Source organism: Bacillus rossius, chromosome 1, assembly GCF_032445375.1.
Source record: "Bacillus rossius redtenbacheri isolate Brsri chromosome 1, Brsri_v3, whole genome shotgun sequence".
NCBI lineage: Eukaryota > Metazoa > Arthropoda > Insecta > Phasmatodea > Bacillidae > Bacillus > Bacillus rossius.
Genome location: NC_086330.1, coordinates 374,511,413 through 374,532,373, shown reverse-complemented (window position 1 = coordinate 374,532,373; position 20,961 = coordinate 374,511,413). Strand labels below are relative to the sequence as shown.

At 37.6% G+C, this 20,961-nt stretch overlaps 1 protein-coding gene across 6 annotated transcripts in view; it reads left to right on the top strand.

The window, feature by feature from the left end:
• The window catches only part of LOC134528518 (intersectin-1), a 132,824-nt gene that overhangs the window by 47,382 nt on the left and 64,481 nt on the right, over positions 1-20,961 (top strand). For 3 of the 6 annotated variants that reach the window (XM_063362207.1, XM_063362205.1, XM_063362206.1), the window contains exons 21-24: positions 7,165-7,221; positions 7,993-8,019; positions 15,135-15,420; positions 17,840-18,004. In XM_063362207.1, the coding sequence (XP_063218277.1) occupies positions 7,165-7,221; positions 7,993-8,019; positions 15,135-15,420; positions 17,840-18,004 (535 nt within the window). The remainder of the gene's footprint in view (positions 1-7,164; positions 7,222-7,992; positions 8,020-15,134; positions 15,421-17,839; positions 18,005-20,961) is intronic. The other 3 variants (XM_063362209.1, XM_063362208.1, XM_063362210.1) reach the window with 3 other exon arrangements.

Here is a 20,961-nt window from a genome sequence, read left to right as displayed (position 1 = left end):
ACTAAGTTTCCAGAATCAGTAATACTGTAATTTTATTTATATAGATAATTACAAGTTGAATTACAGTATCTTGGGGAATGGTAACAGGATACCCAAATACACACACCACAATTCCATACTTCCCAACCCTCCTGCTTTAGGCGGGAGACTCCCGATTTTATACCCTCTCTCCCGCCCTCCCGATTTGTCATTAAAATCTCCCGTTTTTTGGTTCTGTTTCTTTTTAAGTTTTTAATTCAATAAATTTATAGAATTAATATGTTTGTACCATTATTCCGTACAATTGTATAGTAACTACGGTTCGTACCATAACGTGTAGTTATTTTAATAGCCTAAATGCCCACAATTGTCTGCTAAAACTCTTGGTTAAGCGTACAGCTAAGAAAGAAACGTAGTTATTTACGATAATTATGGGAGCTGTTTTGGTACACGTTCGTCATTGGTGTTTGTTAGCCAACCAGAAAAAGGTTTGTTTTCCAAAATGGCGTGTTTTGTCAACATTGTAAACTGTGTTTTTGGTGGTGTTTTGAAATAGACAGACTGGATTAATAATAAGTTTATGATACCACTGTTTACATTCGTGCCCAAATTTGCTTCGGTTTGTTAGCCGGCTATGTGTGAATTGTTTGTTCGTCCCCGAACAAATTCACCTTTGTTCGCGTCTGTGCTCACAGAATAAGTGTAGAGGTAGCATTATAGTAGTTTTCGAATTTATTCAACGGTGTATTCATAAAAATATTATTTTGTGGAAGCAGTTGCGTGATGAGTATTTTGTACGCGTTTAGTTGTAGGCCTACTCCGCAATAGGGATTTAATAGAAATGGCCTACAGTGAAGTATCTTGCTGTGTACAAGAAGAGATTTAGTGATGAATTTCCGTGCATTTTGCAATCGAGGAAAGGTGAACATGCTGCATTTTGTTCTTTGTGCCGTGATTTTTCCGTCAAAATAAACATAATTTCACCAACCAACCCCCCCTCCCCCCACCCCTCCCTCCCCGCGCTTTATTGGGGGCAGCAAGCATTGTTTACTCCACTCAAAAACCTCCCGCTTTTTGACTGGCCAAAGTTGGCAGGTATGCAATTCCTTGACGTGGCTCTAAACAATTTAGACTGTTGTCCTGATGGCATACATGTAGTGATGGGATTTTCGATACTTCGATACCTCGATACCTTCGATACTTGACGGCATGGGCGCAAATCTGTAGGATTTCCAGGGGGGGCCCGTGAATTCTGTGGTTTAAGAATTTTGCGCTAGAGGTCAACCGAAACAAGTCTTCTCTGGATGATAAGCTCGTATGTTTTTACGTAAGTGATATTAACAATAAAGCAGAGCAACATATGTTTTAGTAATTATTAATTAATGACAATAAGAAGTGATCTCTCAAACATGTGTGAATAATTTGCTAACCTAAATACATAAAATATCCATGAAAAAATCTATAAAAATAATATACGTGCATATAATGCAAATAGATAACACCCCACCCATACATTACCATTTTCCAAAAGTGTTTATTCTAATTTCAGATCTTGAAGCAAAATCTTTAGCTAATTCATGTAAACTAAGTTCATCCAAACGACACAACAAATACTAAAAACATAGTAAAATAAATATTTAAGGGGGCTCCCATGCAACCAACGTGATTTTTTTGTTCGTTTTTGCTCGATATTGAAAACGGCAACAGTTAGACGCTTGAAATATTCATAGAATATTTAGTTATGAATTCACTTTAAAACATAAATGATTAAATTAAAATAAAACAAATATTTAAGGGGGGCTCCCATACAACAAACGTGAAAACAGAATAAATTTCACAAATGATGTATTTCTGTTGCCGCTATAACAAGAAATACTAAACCAGAATAAAATAATTTTTTAAGTGGGGCTCCCGTACAACAGACATGATTTTTTTTGCAGTTTTTATAGATAATGGTACAGAACCCTTCGTGCGCGAGTTCGACTCGCACTTTGTCAGTTTTTTTTAATGCCACATCACATAATTACTGCGATTCAAATGCTGTTCGTGAAATTCTTTGTTCACAGTTTTTGATGCGCCCTAAAAACCCAAAGCGCCAAAGCTAATAAACGGATCAACATCAAATGAACGATCGAATCATATTAAAACACTTAAAGACTATTTTATTTAGTAAAGGCATCAACCCGGTAAAAAAGAAAAAAATTTAATGACACAAATGAAAAATCTCGGAGATAGAACTATGAAATTTATCCTACAGCTAATTGAACCACATACATTTCTCGGCTTATATTTAGTATAATCAGTATTTTGGCAGTGAATTATTTATTTAAAATATGTCGCTTGATTAGTTATTAAAGAGACGCGTTTGCTTCCTTATTAATTTAAATACGGATGTGTAACGTTTAAATACTTCTTTCTCACTCTTACTTCTGTTTACTCGTGCAGTGTTGCAGTTATCAAATAACAAATGTTATTAAGTGAGTATCGGCCATGAATTGTGAAAATTATCGTTTGATAATAAAAGGGAAGTGATTTTAAATTCCATATTGACGAGGAAAAAAATTATTCCCTGTATATTCACATGTAACGTACAGAGCAGCTAGCCTTACAGAATGGAGATGAGCTAAAAAATTACAGAAAATGGTATATAAGTTTCAGTTCATAAATAAACTAAATTCTGCTATAATTACTGTTAAAGTATTAATTTGTTTGTATACTGGAAAAAATAACGTTACATAATCACTTAAATAAAATATATTACCTAAATAATAGTCACTACTTATAAAACAATCAAGCTTACCAGGTGAGAATCAGATTCTGTTTTCCGTTTCTTCCGCGTCACGAACTTATCCATGTTGATGTTTGCCAAGAAAGCAGAAGACTGGCGCACACGAGAGCAAAACCACTTTAAAAACAAGACTACCTGAAACCTATAATACTGTCGTTTCAGAGGACAATGTAGTGTGGGTAACAATGGGGAGGAAATGCTAACGGAACCCTACCCTAGCTTCGTCCTTTGGAATGAACGGTTTCTAGGAATTAAGGGTTTCAAAGTTCTCACTGGAAAACTCCATACCATGGCTTTCGCAAAAGGGGTAGGGGAAAATAACTACGGAACTCGAAGGTATGAATGTAAAGCATGTCAGAGTTTCTGTCGTCGTTGTAAATAATAATCTGATATATATGCTGTGTACACCATTAACTTTAAAATCACGAAGTGGGCCCCCCCAAGGAGGGGCCCATTAATTCCATGGGGGGCCCGGGCCCCCCTGGCCCCCCCGGGATCTACGCCCATGCTTGACGGTATCGCAAAGTATCGAGTATCGAAACTGTAAGTTCGATACATTTTTTCGATACCAGAATGCTTGTTCATTTGTATTGTATTAAGTTTTGAGTCGCCATCGTACAAAATGCAACTACAGTAGAACCTCAATGATACGTTCCCGTTTCATACATTTTCCCGTGTCATATGCCGATTAATTTTGGTCCCGCCTATAGTACTATATTTACAATGGTTTACTTTCCCGGAACATACACTTATAAAATCATTAATTTCCCGTTTCATACATATTTACGAAGCGGAAAAGTCCTAAAATTCACAATTTTTTTTGTTATATTCCTCCTGATAAATTACGTTTTAATTAATGCTTTTATTTTGAAAAACGTTCATTGTTTACCTTTGCAAACGTAAGAAAATAACTTTATCACTCAATAGATATGGATAGTATCAGGAAGACTGTGCACTTCGCTAGTAGCATCTATGGCCAGCACCAAGCGAGACTAGTGGCGCAAACTAGCAATGATTATGAAAATGGTGCACACGCTTTACCAAAGCACAGAGCTCATATTTTGTGCATTCATTAATCTTTGAACTGAATATACCCGTTTGTTATTGTTTTCTTACGATCGGATTGTTTTGTATTTTACGTTTCTCAAGTTAAAATTTTATTGAAAATTGTTCTGTTGCATAAAGTTGTTTGTAAAATTAAACAAGCAAGCAAAAATTTCTGATTTTCTTTTTACAATAGCCTAATTTTTTATTTCTAATTTAGGCTTGGTGACTTTCCCCCCCAAGAAAGGACTTCAAACATTTTGTTAGGCCACTGTTTCTCATGTCAGCTTTACTTGATTATGGACTGTATTTTACATTTCTGGTGGTTTTATTATATGTATATATAATGATGAATTCATATCTTTCATTAATATAATGCAATTATTTACACATTATGTATTTAAGTTTAATCTGACATTGTGCTGGTATGCTAGATTGAATTTATATAGATTAAAACTAATTTATGTTATTTGTAATAATTGTTACTTAATGGGAAAATATTTTTCCCTGGAGTATCGAAATTATCGAAGTATTGAATGTATCGAACTGAAAAAACAATACAGAATCGAGTATCGAAAGTGTGGTATCGTCCCACCTCTACATACATGGCATAAGGGCTAAAGGTTTGGTTCCTTACCTTGATCGAAATAGCGGAGCCAGCATGACTATGTTTAAGTGGTGTGTCGCTTACCCCCTTCCGTTCGGTTCTTAGTAATTTAACGACCGCCCAGAGCTGAAAACTGTAGTTGTAATACCAGTATTTTTTTTAAATACAATAGACTTGTTGTGAAACATCACCTGTTGTCTGGGGACAGATCCTCTGGCGCAGGTGAGAGGACCTAACATCCCTTCAAGTCGCCAATGAGTAGAAAGATGAGCTCGGCAGAAGGCAGGAAGTAACCAGACTGCAAACGAGAGAGTTTTTTGTGCCGATGTCTCCGACCCATTTTTTTGTCCATCTTTCTACCGCAGACAGGGATGATCAGTTTAACTAAGAGTATACCTGAAGAGAAAATAACACAGGTCAGATATATTTCTAACACTAATATTAAAAATAATCTACCATGATTTATAGTTGTCTGTACCATTCATTAACTGCAGGTGTTTGCTACTACCACTTTTGAAACCCTTTTTATTTTTTATTATTTATTTAAACTCTTGTGCACCAATATTTATGTTCAAGCAATTTATTTGGGTGTGCATAAATGAAATGGTCTCTCAACTAAAAAAAAAAAATATTATTAGAAATTTCTGTGCAGCAGAATGTAGGTACTCTGCTGTGTAGCCATCTAGTGAGTTGTAAAACAAATATGCTACCTAGGTGCTAGGAGATTTGAGTGCTGTTAAGTTGTCTTGAACAACCAAGGATGCCATCCAGCGGGACATTACTGATTACTGTATTTTTGGTGCGGAGATTAACCGACAACCGATTTTTAAGAACCAGAATTGAACCAAGATCTGGGGGGAAAAAAAGTAGAAACGTCACATCACTACTGTGTTTATTTGATAACTAAATGCAAACATAATTGAGTCGTGGCCTGTGCATTGCCTTGAGGATGGTTTCCTATTGTACCTTGAAGCTTTTAACTGTAACTCCAACAGAGGGGTAAGGTTTTTTTTTTTTTGTGAACACAGCGCAGAAGCAGAAGACTAACGGTGTTGCGTAGGTCGTGGGTTCAGTCGGAAGGGCTGACCTGGTTGATTGAATGGTTCTGGCTTGGGGCAACATGTGAGCCTGCCTGACCACCTCCTGAAGACCCCCGTCTACCCAAGCGCACACCCAGGCTTCGGAAGAGCCCACGCAATTTTACCTGAGTGGGGTGTGTTTTCGAAAATCACATACGGATACGCTCGGGCGGACGGGTGGTTCTGTTTCCGTGTTTTGTTTTTAAACTGTATTTTTGGAAGAGCGAAAATGGCTAAAATGCTTGTTTCCAGACTAATTTTCAGGCATGAAATACTTTGAACAGATATTCAAAAGCACTCAAGGGAATTGCAACACACCTTTATCTTCATTTCTCCACCAAATCTCATAGTTTTGTCCTGTGCCGAACGAGAAGACTCTGCGTCTGTCCACAGACTTGTGCTGATAGGCGACACGGCGCTGGAAGCACCAGCAAGCGTTGTCATCCCGCTTCATTGACGTACGCCTCCTTGATATCCATAAAAAGTCCTTCATTTATCTTCAATTAAATAAGGTCCCTTAAAACTCCTTCAATTTCACTAAGCATCCTTAAAATCTACTTAATAAAGACTGATATTATAAGTAATGGATAGGTGGTTTTTTTTAATGTTCTTTTGTTTTTTGACTTGGTAGCAAACAACGCTTTACGCAGTGCGGTTGGTGAATTTCGGGCCACGTGATTACATTTTGTGCATAAAAAAAATCTTTTGAAATTTTTTATATATTTTTTATGTCATATTTATACTAAAAAGGCACATATGACTGCCTTTAAACTTATGAAGTTAAAAGTAATTGGTGATCAAAGTAAATTTTAGAGCTACAAATTTCAGATTGACACTTTGCTTGGGTTGAATATGTGTTCCAGAGATAGTACTGGAAAAAATGAACTGACCAACAAAATTAATTTTTGCGCTTTAACAACATTGTTATTTTCTTGAGGGATTTGTGATATTGCAAATTGGTTTTCTACCTCTTGATAATGATGGAGGTGATGATGCAAAGGGGTCCTTAGACACTCGTTAATTGTTAGGGACCGAAAAAATTTGCGGGTTCAATGTCCTCCTGGACGAACTCCATAGTTATATGTACACTCGGTCAAATATCACCCACTCATTGGCTGCTGTCTTTTGAGGTGTCCCAACGTAGCAGCCTGTGTTTCTTATAAAGCTTCGGTTGGGTGTTTCTCATTGGCCCAGAGTCATCCAGGTGAATTGTGAGCCAATAACAGAGGCAGCACTGAGGTACAACTCTTTGTATTTTAGCCTATCGCGAAATGAATTCGCAAATTTTTCCTGTCTCTATTAATTGTTGATTACACGCAAGGGTACAAAGCATGGATACACCCCTGACTAGGTGAGCCCCTTAGAGGTTTTTGTGGTGTTCAAGGAAGGGGGGGGGGGGTAGCTGAGAACAAGCATGCATCCACGTCAGATAGCTGAAGTGAGTGCAGTCCTGTCGGAGACTGCTGAAGGCTGGCTAGGGTACACACTCCTTCTTAGTCGAGGGATCTGGCGTCTCGCCTCCACGGAAGTTATTCTTAACATGTTTTTACTGTACTTCTTACGTGTTAAGTTATGTTCAAGTGGATTTATGTGTGTGTCTGCATGTTTTTTTTGTAATCATTTACGTCCTTGTACCTGTGTGTGTGTGTGTGTGTGTGTTTCGCTAGCTGGTAGAAAAAACTTCAACGCCCAACACACCTGACTTTGCAGCGATGGCAGCTCAAGTAAGTGTGCTTTCAGTTAACTATGTCAATGGCTGAAATGCTGCAGACTTACTTAAATTATTTTGTTTCATCTAATTGTTTTCCTACTTAGACTAGATAACTGTAACTAACGCTCATATTATGTTCATTGTATTCTGTCTACTGTGTTTGATTACTGTTAACTGTGGTTTTTTATGTGTAATGTGTATTTCATTGTATTCATTCTCACCACTTTTTTGGTGTTTACAGTTTGGACCAATTAATTTTCTTAACTATGTAATTAATGGTGTCGCTTTCAAAATTATTGTAAGTTAGTGTGTCAGTAGATTTTGAGAATCTTGTATATCTGGGGTGTTTGGAAAATGGCACAATTCTAGATGTGAAAAATTTTAAATTTGGTTGGACATGTGGAATGATGACGGATGGCATTTGTTTCTAAAATTCTTGTATTGGCAAGAACTGGAAAATGTGGATACTAAGCTAAATTAATTTGGTGGTGCCGTTACCTTTCGAATGAAATGGCCTACTTTTAGCCTGTTCCTTTTGCTTAAATTATTCTGGATAATTTTTCATAAAACTGACAAATTTATCGAAACAGCTTTATTAGACATATAGTACATCAATTTCAATTTAATCTGTTATTTTTTTTTGTTGCTAAGTTAACTGTTCTCAGCACTACAGTTTTTCTAGTGACTTATTGCACTACATCTGTCTCTTGTTTTGGTTTGTGATTGTTTTGCTATCTGTTTTGTTTCTCTGATTGGGTTCGTGTGTGTCACCACCTGTGTCTAGTTCGAAGATGAAGATGGTGACGTGAAGGTATAACGAAATGTTTCTCACTTTAAAATCTATTGAACTTCAAACTGTAGTTTCTTTTGTTTGCCAACTCGTACTTTGTCCCTGCATGGGTGCATATTTCTGCTTGTTCTGTCGTTCCTTCTATTTTCGTTTGTTTTCTGTTAAATGCTAACTGGCTGTTCAAAATAACTGATGGTTCTAACCAGTTAACAGGTCGCCGGGTGCATATGAACGGGGTATCCATAGTCAAATCAGGTGGATTGGGAATTTTTTAGAGATCTATTGTGGGCACACAGTGTGCATGATTTATAAACTCTTCTGCCACCAGGCAGTACCAAAGTAAAATTTGAATCACACTATAATAACAACATAAATTGTTTCTATATATTATTACTTGTAATAACCAAACATAACACTCAAACAATAATATGCAGGGTTATTGTAAATTATTAATAATAATTGTTTCTTAAAGATACAGATAATGAATTATTGTCCTCATTCATTCTTGTGGGATTCCTTTGTAATGATTATCAATACTGAATTCATACTTGTGAGGGTTGACATGAAATGAAATTAGTTCAGTACTTAGTCAAGCTAACTTCCATACCTTAGCAGCCCTATGAATAATGGGGGACAGAGAAAATTGTTGCTGTGGTAAAATACCAGACTCTCAATTCAGAGAACTCAGTTTTGAATTCAGCCATCTTAAGTTCTGTTTCCCATGGTTTTGTGCAGTCATGGTTTCTTGCATTAAGCTACTGCTAATGCCTTCTACAATTCACATACTAGTCTATAGTCGTACCTCACTGACAAGCTGTTAAGTCTTAGAATTAAATTGTGTAAGTAAAAAAAATAAAACTAATAATTAACAAGGTGAGGCAAGTTGCGATGATGCAGCAATAGGATTCCTGTAAACTTTTGCATTGAATTGTCCGGCACGTTGAACATTTTAGCTTTGCACAGGACTGTACTGGACATCTGATATTCTTGCATTCTGTCTTAAGTTTCTTAGGAACCAAATGACATATTCTGTTCACTATCTTTTCAAACCATTCACTGACATTAACTTTAATGTATTTTTTTTTTAAACACACAGATCTATAACTTTTAGAAGCTATTTGTACTTAATATTTACTTTTAATATTAATAATAATTTTTTAAATAGTGCTCTGATTTTTTTTGATAGTTGGCTTTTTATTAAAGTATTTAATAATGCCAATAATCAATTTGGTGCATTAAATTATATGGTAAACTAAGGGTAGCTCTTTTCCTTTTTGAAATAATATATAACATTTCAGGACTAAAGAATTACAAATGTATTTGCTCCTGAACTCTCAATATGGAGAGAATAAAACTAGCTTAAGGCAGGAGGTTGTCCATGTTACTGATTCAAGTAATATAAAACTTAGACTTGGCTATACTAGCCTTCTTTATAGCAATGTGGAAGCTTGAATGTATATAAAACACTTGATGGATTGCCACATCCAGGTAATTAAGTTTTAGATCGTAGGTGTAGGAACAGAACAGATTTAGTCACCTATATCAAGAATGTTTGCGCCATCGGTGGTCGTTTAAAAATTTGGGTATGGGTGAAAGGAGGAAAATAATTAAGCAAAACTTAAGTTCTTTTAAAATGTAAACATCACTATCATGTTTAAATATTGTTTATAGATTTTTTTATTGTGCCATCTTAGCTATTAGTTTAATACAGCTACATATGTTGTGTCCACTATATATTGTGTTCACTATAAAATTTTCCCAGACCATTAATGGGTAATGTCACAAATAAATCAATAATAATAATAATAATAATAATTAATAATAGTATTAATAATAATATATATTTCAATAGTTTTTTATGTGAATGTTTATTTTGTACACTAAGTTAACCATCATAACATATTACTGGTATGAATCTCTTAAGCAATTTGAGTTTTTAAAAATAACTATCAAATTTGAAGTTATCTCCTCCTCATTGGGAAAAGTGGTGTTCACTTTATTTTTGTGGTTCCTGAACATTGTGTGTGTATGGTTTTATGATTTTTCTTGTACTAATGTTGCATTCAGTCTTGTCTCTTCTCTTTCGTGACTTATCAGTGTCCCAAACCCTTGTTATTCCCGCTGCCTCTCATGGGGATGGTAAAAACAGCTGAAATCTTCTGCCACCTCCTACCAGTCACCGAAGGTACTGGCTCGTCCGACAGATGGTGCATGTTGCGCATGTGAGAGAAGCACGCGACTGGCACTGAGTCGAAACAGCGCTCTTCTTTCAAACAGTTCATGTCAGGGAAGAATAAACCTTATACATACTAATTTTTTTTTGTTTTTGTTGCTATATTAGCAGTAGTAATCTTGAATTAATTTTTTCTAAATTAATTTTTGGCCATCGTAAATTTTTAAGATTTTAGTTGTTGGGATTTGAGAATGTGACTTCAGGCAGTAATAGTAGTAAAGATGACAGAAAAGTTTGAAAATAAGTAGGCAACATGTGGCACGCATATGTTTCAGACATACATTAATTTTTAACTAAAGAAATTGGAGTTAAAACAAAATATACTAATTACGTATAATGATAAATGCTCTCAAATAGAAAACCTTTTTACTTCAAAACACTCATAACCGTAGTAACCACTTAACCAAATTATTAGAAAATATAGTTTTTAATCTTTATATATAATAATAAGGGTGAAGTGGAAAGTGATATACTGTGAGCCTAGAGGAGACCAGCCAAGAGGAGAACAGTGAAGAGAACAGCAAGAGGAAATTATCCAAGGAGAGGAGAACAGCCAGGACATGAAGATGAAAGAAGAGCTAAAGAAAAGCACAGAAGTAGTGAAGATGGGTTACAAAGTGAGGAATATTGAACAAGAAGAAATGAAGATAAACCAAAGAGAGAGGGGAAAATGCCAAGAAGAGGCCAAGAAAAGCCGAGAAGAGATGAAATTAAGTCAAGAAGAGATAGAGAAGCGCAAAGAAGAAACAAAGAAAGACTAAGAAGAGATGCAGGAAGACCAAGAAGAGATGAAGAAAGACCAGGAACAGGGGAAGAAAGACCGAGAAGAGAATGAGAACACAAGGAGTCATGAAGAGGGTACAAGGAGAAACTAAGTGCAGTCCAGGCGAGACTCAGAAGACCCAAGAGGGCACGAGCAACCAAGAAGAGACGAGAAGAAATGCTGTGTGAACAAGTAGCTGTGAGAGAAAGAATAGAAAGGAAAAGGGAAGAAACAAGGAAACTGTTTGAAGGAAATACTTAATACTCTCATGAGTATCGGGTCCGTCCAAGGCAACGGTCGGCCCGTCTCGGGCAGCTGGCTGAACGACATGGGGCATCTGCGACGCAGAAGTGTCGCCAGGTGACAAGAGAAGCTACATCTACTGTGAGAGAGGGTTATCTGGTGATACTGTACAGCCCGCGATGGAGGAAAGGCAGGAGGCCTATACTTCGAGTAACATGGGGACACCCAGGAGGAGATCCGTTATTTGTTCGGGACGAACAGGTTTAAGGAGGGGGCAATGTTACGAACGTGAGCAAGGCCGCGTCATGCGCAGGTGCAGCGCTAGCTGGCTGACAGGCTGCCACGGCAACATGAGATGTGCCGTGCACGCCTGGGTCGCCGCTTCCCCTCCCTCCAGCCCTCCACTCCCCGCTAGGCGCTGATAGCTAGACATCTGACACCTTGCAACTGGCAGCCGCTGACATGTGTTTCGAGAGATTTTGGCCGTCGGTCGGCGCGGAATGACGCGACTGGCCCCAGCCGCGCTCGGTGGTATCTGGAAAGCACCTGGGCTGATATAAAAGCCGGGGGACGCCGGCCTCATGGAGACTTGGAGATTTCAGGCGGGAGCTTTCCCGCGGCGGAGTTTCCAGGGCGATAGTGCCGCGGGTGCAGCAGAGTGGCGAAGTCCTAGGACGAAGGTTCCAGGGCAGGAGTTCAGTGGAGTCGGGAGTTTTCCCGCGGCGGAATTCGAGGGCGATAGAGCAGCGAAGTCCCTGGACGGGGTTCCAGCAGGGCAGAGAGTTCAGTTCCGGGCGATAGTGTCGCGGGTGCGGAGGAGTCCCGAGTGAAGTTCCGAGCGAGGCGTCGAGCGGGTCCTCGACGAAGGCAAGTGTCTGCAGCGGCGGAGTGCGGCGATGGAGTCCTGCTGCGGAGACCCACGAGAGGTGCTGCGGTGAGAGGTGTGCGTTGTGACTGAGGAAGCAACATTATTTTTAAGTGCAATTGATTATTTGCCATTTTAGAAGATGATTTGTAAGTGACATAAGTAGTGGCCATCAATAAAACTGTGTAGTGTAATAAAATCTTTAATAGGGCTATCCTTTACAAACCCGGTAAATCGTAACTGTATTATTGGATTGTCGACTCATGTAACATATTTCCCAGTGCAAGATGATAATTTTATACCAAATTAAAGAACAAAAACCTTCATTTCGGCTTACATTGCAGGTCATTTGAGGTGAGAACACTTTAGTTGTGCGTGAGTCCAAACATCTGGGCAGTAATTATATAATTTGCTGTTGCCGCATTCTGAATGTGGGGTAGGGGTTAGAAGCCAAGGAGGGTGGTAAATTACTTTTTATAATGACAACATTGTTTGAGCCTTTTTTTAGAGCTTTTATACACTTGTAGCTGTCAAAAAAAAATCTCTCTTAGTGGCTCACCCTTCACTCCCATCTTTCCATCATAAGAAGGGTTGTGCTACTTCTATGTCTAAAACCAAGTTGCATTACATCTTAAATGAAGGTACAATTATTTATTTATTTTTCAGTTTTCATTACTGAAAAGCTGACTTCATGATATATAATGTCTTATGAATTATGAAAACTATTAAATTTGCACTATGTATTAATTGTTAAGAAATTACAATTTTTCTTGTGATTTCAGACATTAAAATTTTTTTGATCAGAACTTTGCTATGACATAAAAATACTTTCGTTGTACATGCAAACATAAAATTTTCATTAAATTTCGAAGAGCTTGTGTTTGAAAGTAGAGGGCTGTACTCAATAATTAAAAATCCACAGATTTGTCATTGTGCATGGGTATATGGAATAAAAAGTATATTAATATGTAGTTCTCATTAACATTTCTTGAGTTTCTTTTTTGACATCTAACATTACATAATTCCGTCTATATTAGAACCTTATCATGTATTAATCAAGCATCTTTTTCATGTCTGTGTATGATAAAACAATAATAAGGTGGTGGTGTTTTGTATTTAAATTAAGTTTATTTGCTACAAATTGTTGAAATGTGTATAATTAAGGATTTTGGTGTTATGTATTCATAGTGAACAAAATTGAAGCTTTTTGCACGTTGGAGTCATAGTTCGAGTTACTCGGCTTTTGGGTTGTAGCCGCATCAAAGGAGCCTTCTACGTGGCTTCACCTAGAAGCAAAGCTACTCCAGACTATGTCAGAGAAAGCCTCAATCTTTATTAATAATATTTTAAATTGCATGTCTGGCATGTTTTATTAAGAATTTTATATTTTAATTTTGATGAGAGAATAAGAGATTAATTAACTGTGTTCATAAATCACCTGAAATTATTTACTTTCTGGAGGAGATAAAATTAGTGTAAATGTGAAACTTCCCTCGATAATAAAACAGGGATGTGATGTTTCTGAGTAAGTAATTTTGCAGTGAATAGAAAGATACCGACTAAGACATTTCGGTTTACCTAATTACAGATACCAACTCAGACTTAAGAGTATTCAAAAGTTCCTATATAAAAGTTTTTTTCATAAACGAATATGATAGGGTACTACTAGGTAATGTTAGCAAAAAAATGTTTACAAGTATGTAGGTAAGTAAAACATTTTAAGATTATGCACGTTACATTTTTCTTTTTGTGTAGTTGTGTGTGCATTTTTTTTTCCATATGGTGTCTGTAGTATCTTATCCCGATACAGTTATTCAATTTATTTGTTTGCATTTGTGGTCAATTAAAAAAGGTTTTGGTGCTTGTGGGAATGTCACCTTCCTAACACTTGTAAACGTGCTCATAAAGATGAGTGAGGCTTGTTTGTCTTTGTGACTTGAGCTGCCTTTTCTCAAAACGCATGTTGAATCTCAGTTGTGGGGGCTAGATTGCAACTTGTATTTGTTAATAATGATTGACTGTTACAAATAGTTTCTCCTGTGAAATAATAATTGGTGTTAAGCATTTAATAACTAAAGCTGTAATAATACTGTCATTAGACACGTTTTATGATCTTAGGAAAAAAAATAGTAAAATTAGAAAAATATTAAAACTTATTATATTAGCAATGGTGTACAAAATAAATAAAAAAATATTTTTATGTTGATGAGCCGGTTAGTTTCAATCTGGCAACAGTGGTCACCATTTACTTTGCACTGCAAACCAGGAGTGACATGGACTATATAACTTAAACTTCAAGCCAGTGCATACTGTTCACCAGAATTCGTGAAAAGTACATAAAAAGTATGTTTATATGTACTGGTTCACGTTAAACATTTCTTGTTTTTGAATGCTGACATCTAATGTTAAGTCTATCAATATTGGAACACAGTCTTTTTACATTTGCGTTGATGAACGTTAATCAGTTGAGAATTATTGTCATACCTGTGTGTCAGTATTGATAAAAAAGAAATGACAGGTGATGGATTTTTTTAATTTTCCTAACCTAAATTAAAACTTAAGTGTTTTGGGGAGGGTTCCAGGTTAGGGAGGGAGACTAAGTGTGTCTCAGGCCGAAGACCATACACTCTAATCATGCAGGGTGTTAACCATGCAGGAGAGGTAGCATGCATCATGTGCTAGGAGGGGGATTGGCCATCCATGGCAGTGATTGGCACCATGACTAACTCCCCTCACTGACTATTCTAGATTAAAAACTAGGTAAGTTGGGCCCAGGTAAAACCTGCATAGACACAGGGAAAACCATGGGCTCTGACATGCAGGATGCATTAATAACAAGCAGGTTGGTTACAGGAAACAGGAGGATTGTTCTGGAAGAAGAGTTGGACAGAGTAGAAATAAACTACTAAGCAAAAGGGCGGGAGCTTGGACATTGCTGTGCGCATTGGTTTGGGTGGCACTGGTTGTTTCGGGGGCGACTGCCAGCCAGCCCGGACAGGCGACGGTGTAGCGAGGTGTCGGCTGTGTCGCAGGGCAAGGGCCGGAAGCCGGAGATCGCGACGGTGATCGCGCCCTACCAGGCCACCAGCGCGGAGCAGCTGTCGCTCCAGCGCGGCCAGCTGCTCATGGTGCGCAAGAAGTCGGACACGGGCTGGTGGGAGGGCGAGCTGCAGGCCAAGGGCAAGCGGCGCCAGATCGGGTGGTTCCCGGCGTCCTACGTGAAGCTGCTGGCGGCCGGGGGCAAGGCGGGGGCGGCCCGGGAGGGCCAGCCGTCTCCCATGCCACAGCCCCAGCAGCAGCCGCAGCAGGACAGCGCGGGTGACTATCCACACACGCCCCGGCCCGTCGACTCCCGAATCAACACTTCATTTCACCTTCACTATTTTTTTGGATATTTCATGTAGTAATAATATCAACCTACAATTCGCACCCTGAGTGCAAGACAATCGTAACTCAAAAATCAGTGCAATACTATCACAACTCAAGATGCCATAGTGTTACACATATTCTCATATAATGTTTTCCAGAGTGCAACACTACATTATTTGTCGTAAGTTCCGTTAAAAGTAAATATAATATTACGATAGTCTTGCAGTGCCTAGATACTGAAATTTTCCTGCTTATGGTAAAAATATCTCAAAAACTCAATTTTTTGAGTTACGATAGTCTTGTACTCAGGGTGCGAATTGTAATATTTAATGTATAATTATTTTATTACTAGCTTTTACCCGCGGCTTCGCTCGCATTGAAGCCATTCAATAAGTGTCAGAGATCATTACAATAGAAATGAATCGATCAAATATATTTCTCTGTAACAAAAAAAAATAATTTTGAATTTTGACCGTCGATAGTACAGTGCAACGGTATTACGGTACTCAGGGTTGGAACTTCGTAACTGGAATGCTAGATGGCGTTAAAGTAGCTAGATTTTGAGATTTTTTGACAAACATTTTTTTATATTTTGTAAAAAAAAATATTTTTTTTTCTCGATAAAATGTATCCTATGTTACTTCTAATACCTCCAAGAAAATGTGTACAAAGTTTCATGATGAACGGCTAAGTAGTTTTCGTGTGAAAGCGTAACAAACAAACTTGCATTCACATTTATAATATTAGTAGGGATAACATGTAAAATTATAATAATGTATACCATTACCCACAGATCACTGGCTGATCCATAGTGGCATGGTCGCCCCCTCCTCGAAACCTGAATGATTTTCATATTTTCTCCAAATTCCGTATCGTAGTTTACGTAACTTACTAAAGTATCATTTTACTGAAGTGCTATAGGTAATGGGATGTTTTTTGAACCACAAATAAAATGTACTAAATATTTAAATTGTACACGTACCAAAATTGTATTAGAAGATTTAATGTGGCCCTCCCCCGACCATCAATCTAGATCCACCCTTGCCACAGATTCAAAGTTTTGTGTACTCCTTGTGTCATTGGGATATGAATTGTCTGCTTCAGTGGACGAATATACTGAAAGGGTTAAGGCTCAATCTCTCCCGCCGTGTTGATTTTTTTTTTGTTTTCTCGTAATTACTTTTATTTGAAGGCTGTTTATAAAATTTTAATTCTACACCTCCCTTGCATTTGTTGTCTGCTGGAAATATTTTCGACAGATATACACTAAGTGCAAAAAAAATTAGCAAGGGGTGATAATACACGAAGTGAATAGCTGTAGAAATTATTTGTCACCTAGGATATCAGTTTATAGTTATCCATATTTTTTTTTTCCACGAATTGGCAAACGTGGCGAGTGCTGTGGAGAGCAGGTTGGTTTCAGCATTTCCCACCCTCGCCCACGCATTCCGTCAGTGCTCCGCTTTCGTCTCTAACCACCCCAGTGCCACGTTAATCCTCAGTTCATTCAACCATTTAATAATCATTGCCAGAATTGTTCTATGTTACCATAGTCTGTGCATTTTTTTTTGACGTGATAACGTCTTATCTTAATATATATAAATCCAGTGTCCTGATGTTTGTTTCCAGTGAACTCTTCACCAAGTCAACCAATTTCAATGAAAATTGGCCTTTATGTGTAATTTTATCCAATTTGAGAGATAGGATAGTTGGATAGTTTTTATTTTTATTAATGGTCTTAATAATTTATAACTAATAAATAACATATCGCCATGGGTAAACATAAAATCATAGATCATAAACATACAAACAGTAATTGTGTGACATTTCTCTATGTCCAACACACTGTCATATAGCGCTATCCAGTTTGCTTTAACTCGCAGACAATAAAGCTCCATGTGTTTAACCCGGGCAACGCCGGGTACTGCAGCTAGTAGAATATAAATCGATGAACGACGGCTGCACGCACGAAAAAGCATGACCCATTGTCACGTTCCGCCTGAGCTGAGCGTGCAAGAACCGGCCAACCACCGTGCGAGAAAATCTTCAATAATATTGAATGGGTTAAGGCGGGGTTTTTAAAAGCAGCAATTTAAAAAATTTTATTCATTTGTCCAATTTCGTCATTTAAAATTAACAATTTATTAACAATGATTTGATTTCAGTTTATTTCTATAATTAATGGTTCGTGATTATATTTAAACAAATTATTTAAATTAAATTAAATTTGCAAAAACTGTAAATAATATTTGAAAATTAAATAAAGTATGCAATTTTTCATCAATGTTTTCTTAAGACGTTATCACGTGAAATTATCGTCCGTGAACCGACTTTACGGACAACCCCCTCTTTTTTTTTAAACTTGCAGAGAAGGTGGTGGCGCTGTACCCGTACACGGCCCAGAACGAGGACGAGCTGACGTTCGAGAAGGACGACGTCATCACGCTGCTGGGCAAGGACGAGCCGTCGTGGTGGCGCGGGGAGCTGAGGGGCGTGTCCGGGCTCTTCCCCAGCAACTACGTCACTCCCTTGTGTGAGTACAACCTCTCTCTCCTCGCCCGGACGTGCAAGGAGGCAGTCACTGCACCTCTTGAAAGGGGACGCACCACAACGCCGAAAACCATAACGCCGAATGTCAAATTGACCACAACGCCGACAGCTAGAAAACTGCTGTGTACCACAGCGCCGAATTACCACAACGCCGAAATACATTAACCCCGAAAAATGTCATTGCAGGACTGCCACAAAAGTTAGGTTAGGTAAGGTAAGGTTAGCACACAAATTCATTCAGTTGTTCTTCATTTTGCTCCTGTGGCCCCCCCTCCCCGCAGCTACATTTTTCGGCGTTACTGTATTTCGGCGTTGGGGTACACAGCAGTTTTCTAACTTTCGGCGGTGTGGTATATTTGGCATTCGGCATTATGGTATGTATTCAGCATTATTGTACGTTCGGCGTTGTGGTAACGACCCGAAACATCTTCAAAACACCTGTCACTTGTTACTAGTTTCCTGATGTTACGTTATCTTACTAGGTGACAAAAAAAAATACCTTCTACTAACTTAATTTAAATATTTTCCTCAGTTACCTACTAATTGTCTGGCCCTAAAACTTTTTTTTTTGCTTTCTTTTTCTTTCAGCAGTTGTGTGCTGCCCATCAAAAAATTAGTTCGTCTGCACATGTCCCAAAAAATTTTTTTCTTGTCATATATTCCTTGCATTATTCATGGAATGTAAAATCACAGCAATTTATTGCTGGTGTGGTATTTGATATAGTTGTAATATTCTGTAAATCCTTCCAACTAGACCCTTTTTCTCAGAAGTCTTTATCTGTAGTTTTCAAGTTTTAAGACCATATTAATTTTCACAGTGGTCGAACTACTGTTGTGTTAGTTATTTAACTTGACTTTGAAACATACATGAAAATTCTCAAATGTGTTGTACTTGGTTGCTTTCGTTATGATATTCTTGTGACTGCTTAGCTCGTTTTCAATAGTTGATAGGGGCTTACTTTACACTATTATGAGGTTCTTTTTTGCACATTTACAATTGTTCAGGGCTTACGATATTCGTAAACTTAAGTATACATTACATAAATTGTTGCTGCAAGGAATCTGGTGGTGTTCGACAGAAGTTATTACAAATTCATACGTTCTGTTGGACTAAATACCACTTATTTAAACTCTTTGTTTAATCAATATTTATTTCATTGGCTGCAGCAGGTGGACAATTTTAAGAAGAGAGATTTTTTTAAAAAAAAAAAAAAAAATGGTACAACATATAGTTTAAAATTGGGATTTCGTTAATTTGTAAATAGTTTTTTAGTACTTTTTGATAGCTGGTGAATAAAATGTTCCTCAATATTTATTGTGTAGAATGAAAACAGAAAATGAAAACAGCCTTTTTTTTTGCGTCAATATTCATTGAATTTGAAAAATATTCAACAGTTTTTTTTTAATGTGAAAATTTGTTTATAAATGCTTGTAATTTTTTTCTCCCTGGTATTAATTGTGTATTTTTAATGAAAATAAACCCCCAGATAGCTTCTCAAAAGGCAACCCAGCAAAACAAGTATTTGGGTATGTACCTATTATGTGATTAATAAAGATATGTTACTAGAAACTGCTAGAGTGCCAAAATGTTTATCCGTTATTGCAGCTAAGTAATCTTCCATGTTGTTAAAAAAAAAATGCAAGATACAGTTATTTTGTTAGATCTTAATATGTAGTCTGCAGACTTCAACGGCACTTGAAATGCCTCGAAGACAAATGCCAAGTCAAGATCTCGCTGTCAGCGGAGAGAGTTTGAGAAGAATAGTGTGAAGACCCGTGAAGCCGGCTGGTCATAAGTGCATGCAGAAAAGTCATTTGCTCATGTCAGACAAAAATGAATTTTGTGTAGCTCATGTTAGTCTACGAGCCAGACAGTCCTTAGCATCATCCATGTGATATTAAGGGCCCGCCTACAGGGGCAAACATTCTATGTCCAAAGTTTTGGAAGAAATTACACAATTTAAAAAATGCTCACTATATCAAAGTGGTGTCTGTTTAAGTCTATGTTGAGAGGCAGATGGGTTTAGTTTTCAGATATGGTTCTTAAACTGAATATTTTTTAGTAGAGGCTCAAAAATGGCTGAAACGTGTGTTTGCAGTAGTATAATTTTTAGGCGTGGAACACTTGGTAAAGATTTTTGAAAGGGAGTTCTATTATACCTTTATCTTCATTTCTACATCGTATCATGTTATGGTTACCACTCCACTATCATGGTTGCTCAATGCACGACGAGTAGACTGCACGCCAGTCCGCAGTCTTGCACGTAGAGGGGATGCCGAGCTGCAAGCGTCAGCCGGTAGGTCTGTGCGAAGCTTCGACTAAGCGAATCGATCGAAGCTCTTTCCAGTATTCAATTTGACTTTGCCAGGAAATTGTTGTTCATTTTATTTGAAGCTTCGGTTGTGATGCAAAAGCTTTGCATCTGATGTGAAACTTTGCGCTTGTTGCAAATTTGTAAAACCTTAAAAGCCTGAGGTTAATTCATGAAAAAAAAAAAATATATTTTTTTATTCGTGGTATGTGTTTTGCTTGAATAAAGTTCGTTACTTAAAAGAAAAAAAAGGCACTCTGTTTGCATATGAGGTCTCAATATTAATTTTATGCATGGTTATTTCATTATTTTTATTGAATGCTGCTACAGTAGAATCCCGCCGATGCGACCCCCCTCTGATGCGTCCATTCCGTTAATACGACCGTTTTTTGAGAAACTGTGAAAAATTCGAGCAGATAAAGTCGAAAATTTGAGTAAAATTGGCTGAAAAACAAGTCTGTTACACTTTGTTGGGCGCTATGTATTCACGTTTATCTTGGCGAGCGCTGTACTGCAATCAGGCAGGCATACAAAAGATGGTTAAAAATAGATACCACCCCTCTAGACTGTCCACGCTTACCGCTTACCGGTAAACTGCGCGCATCACCTGATAGCATCTACATGCGCG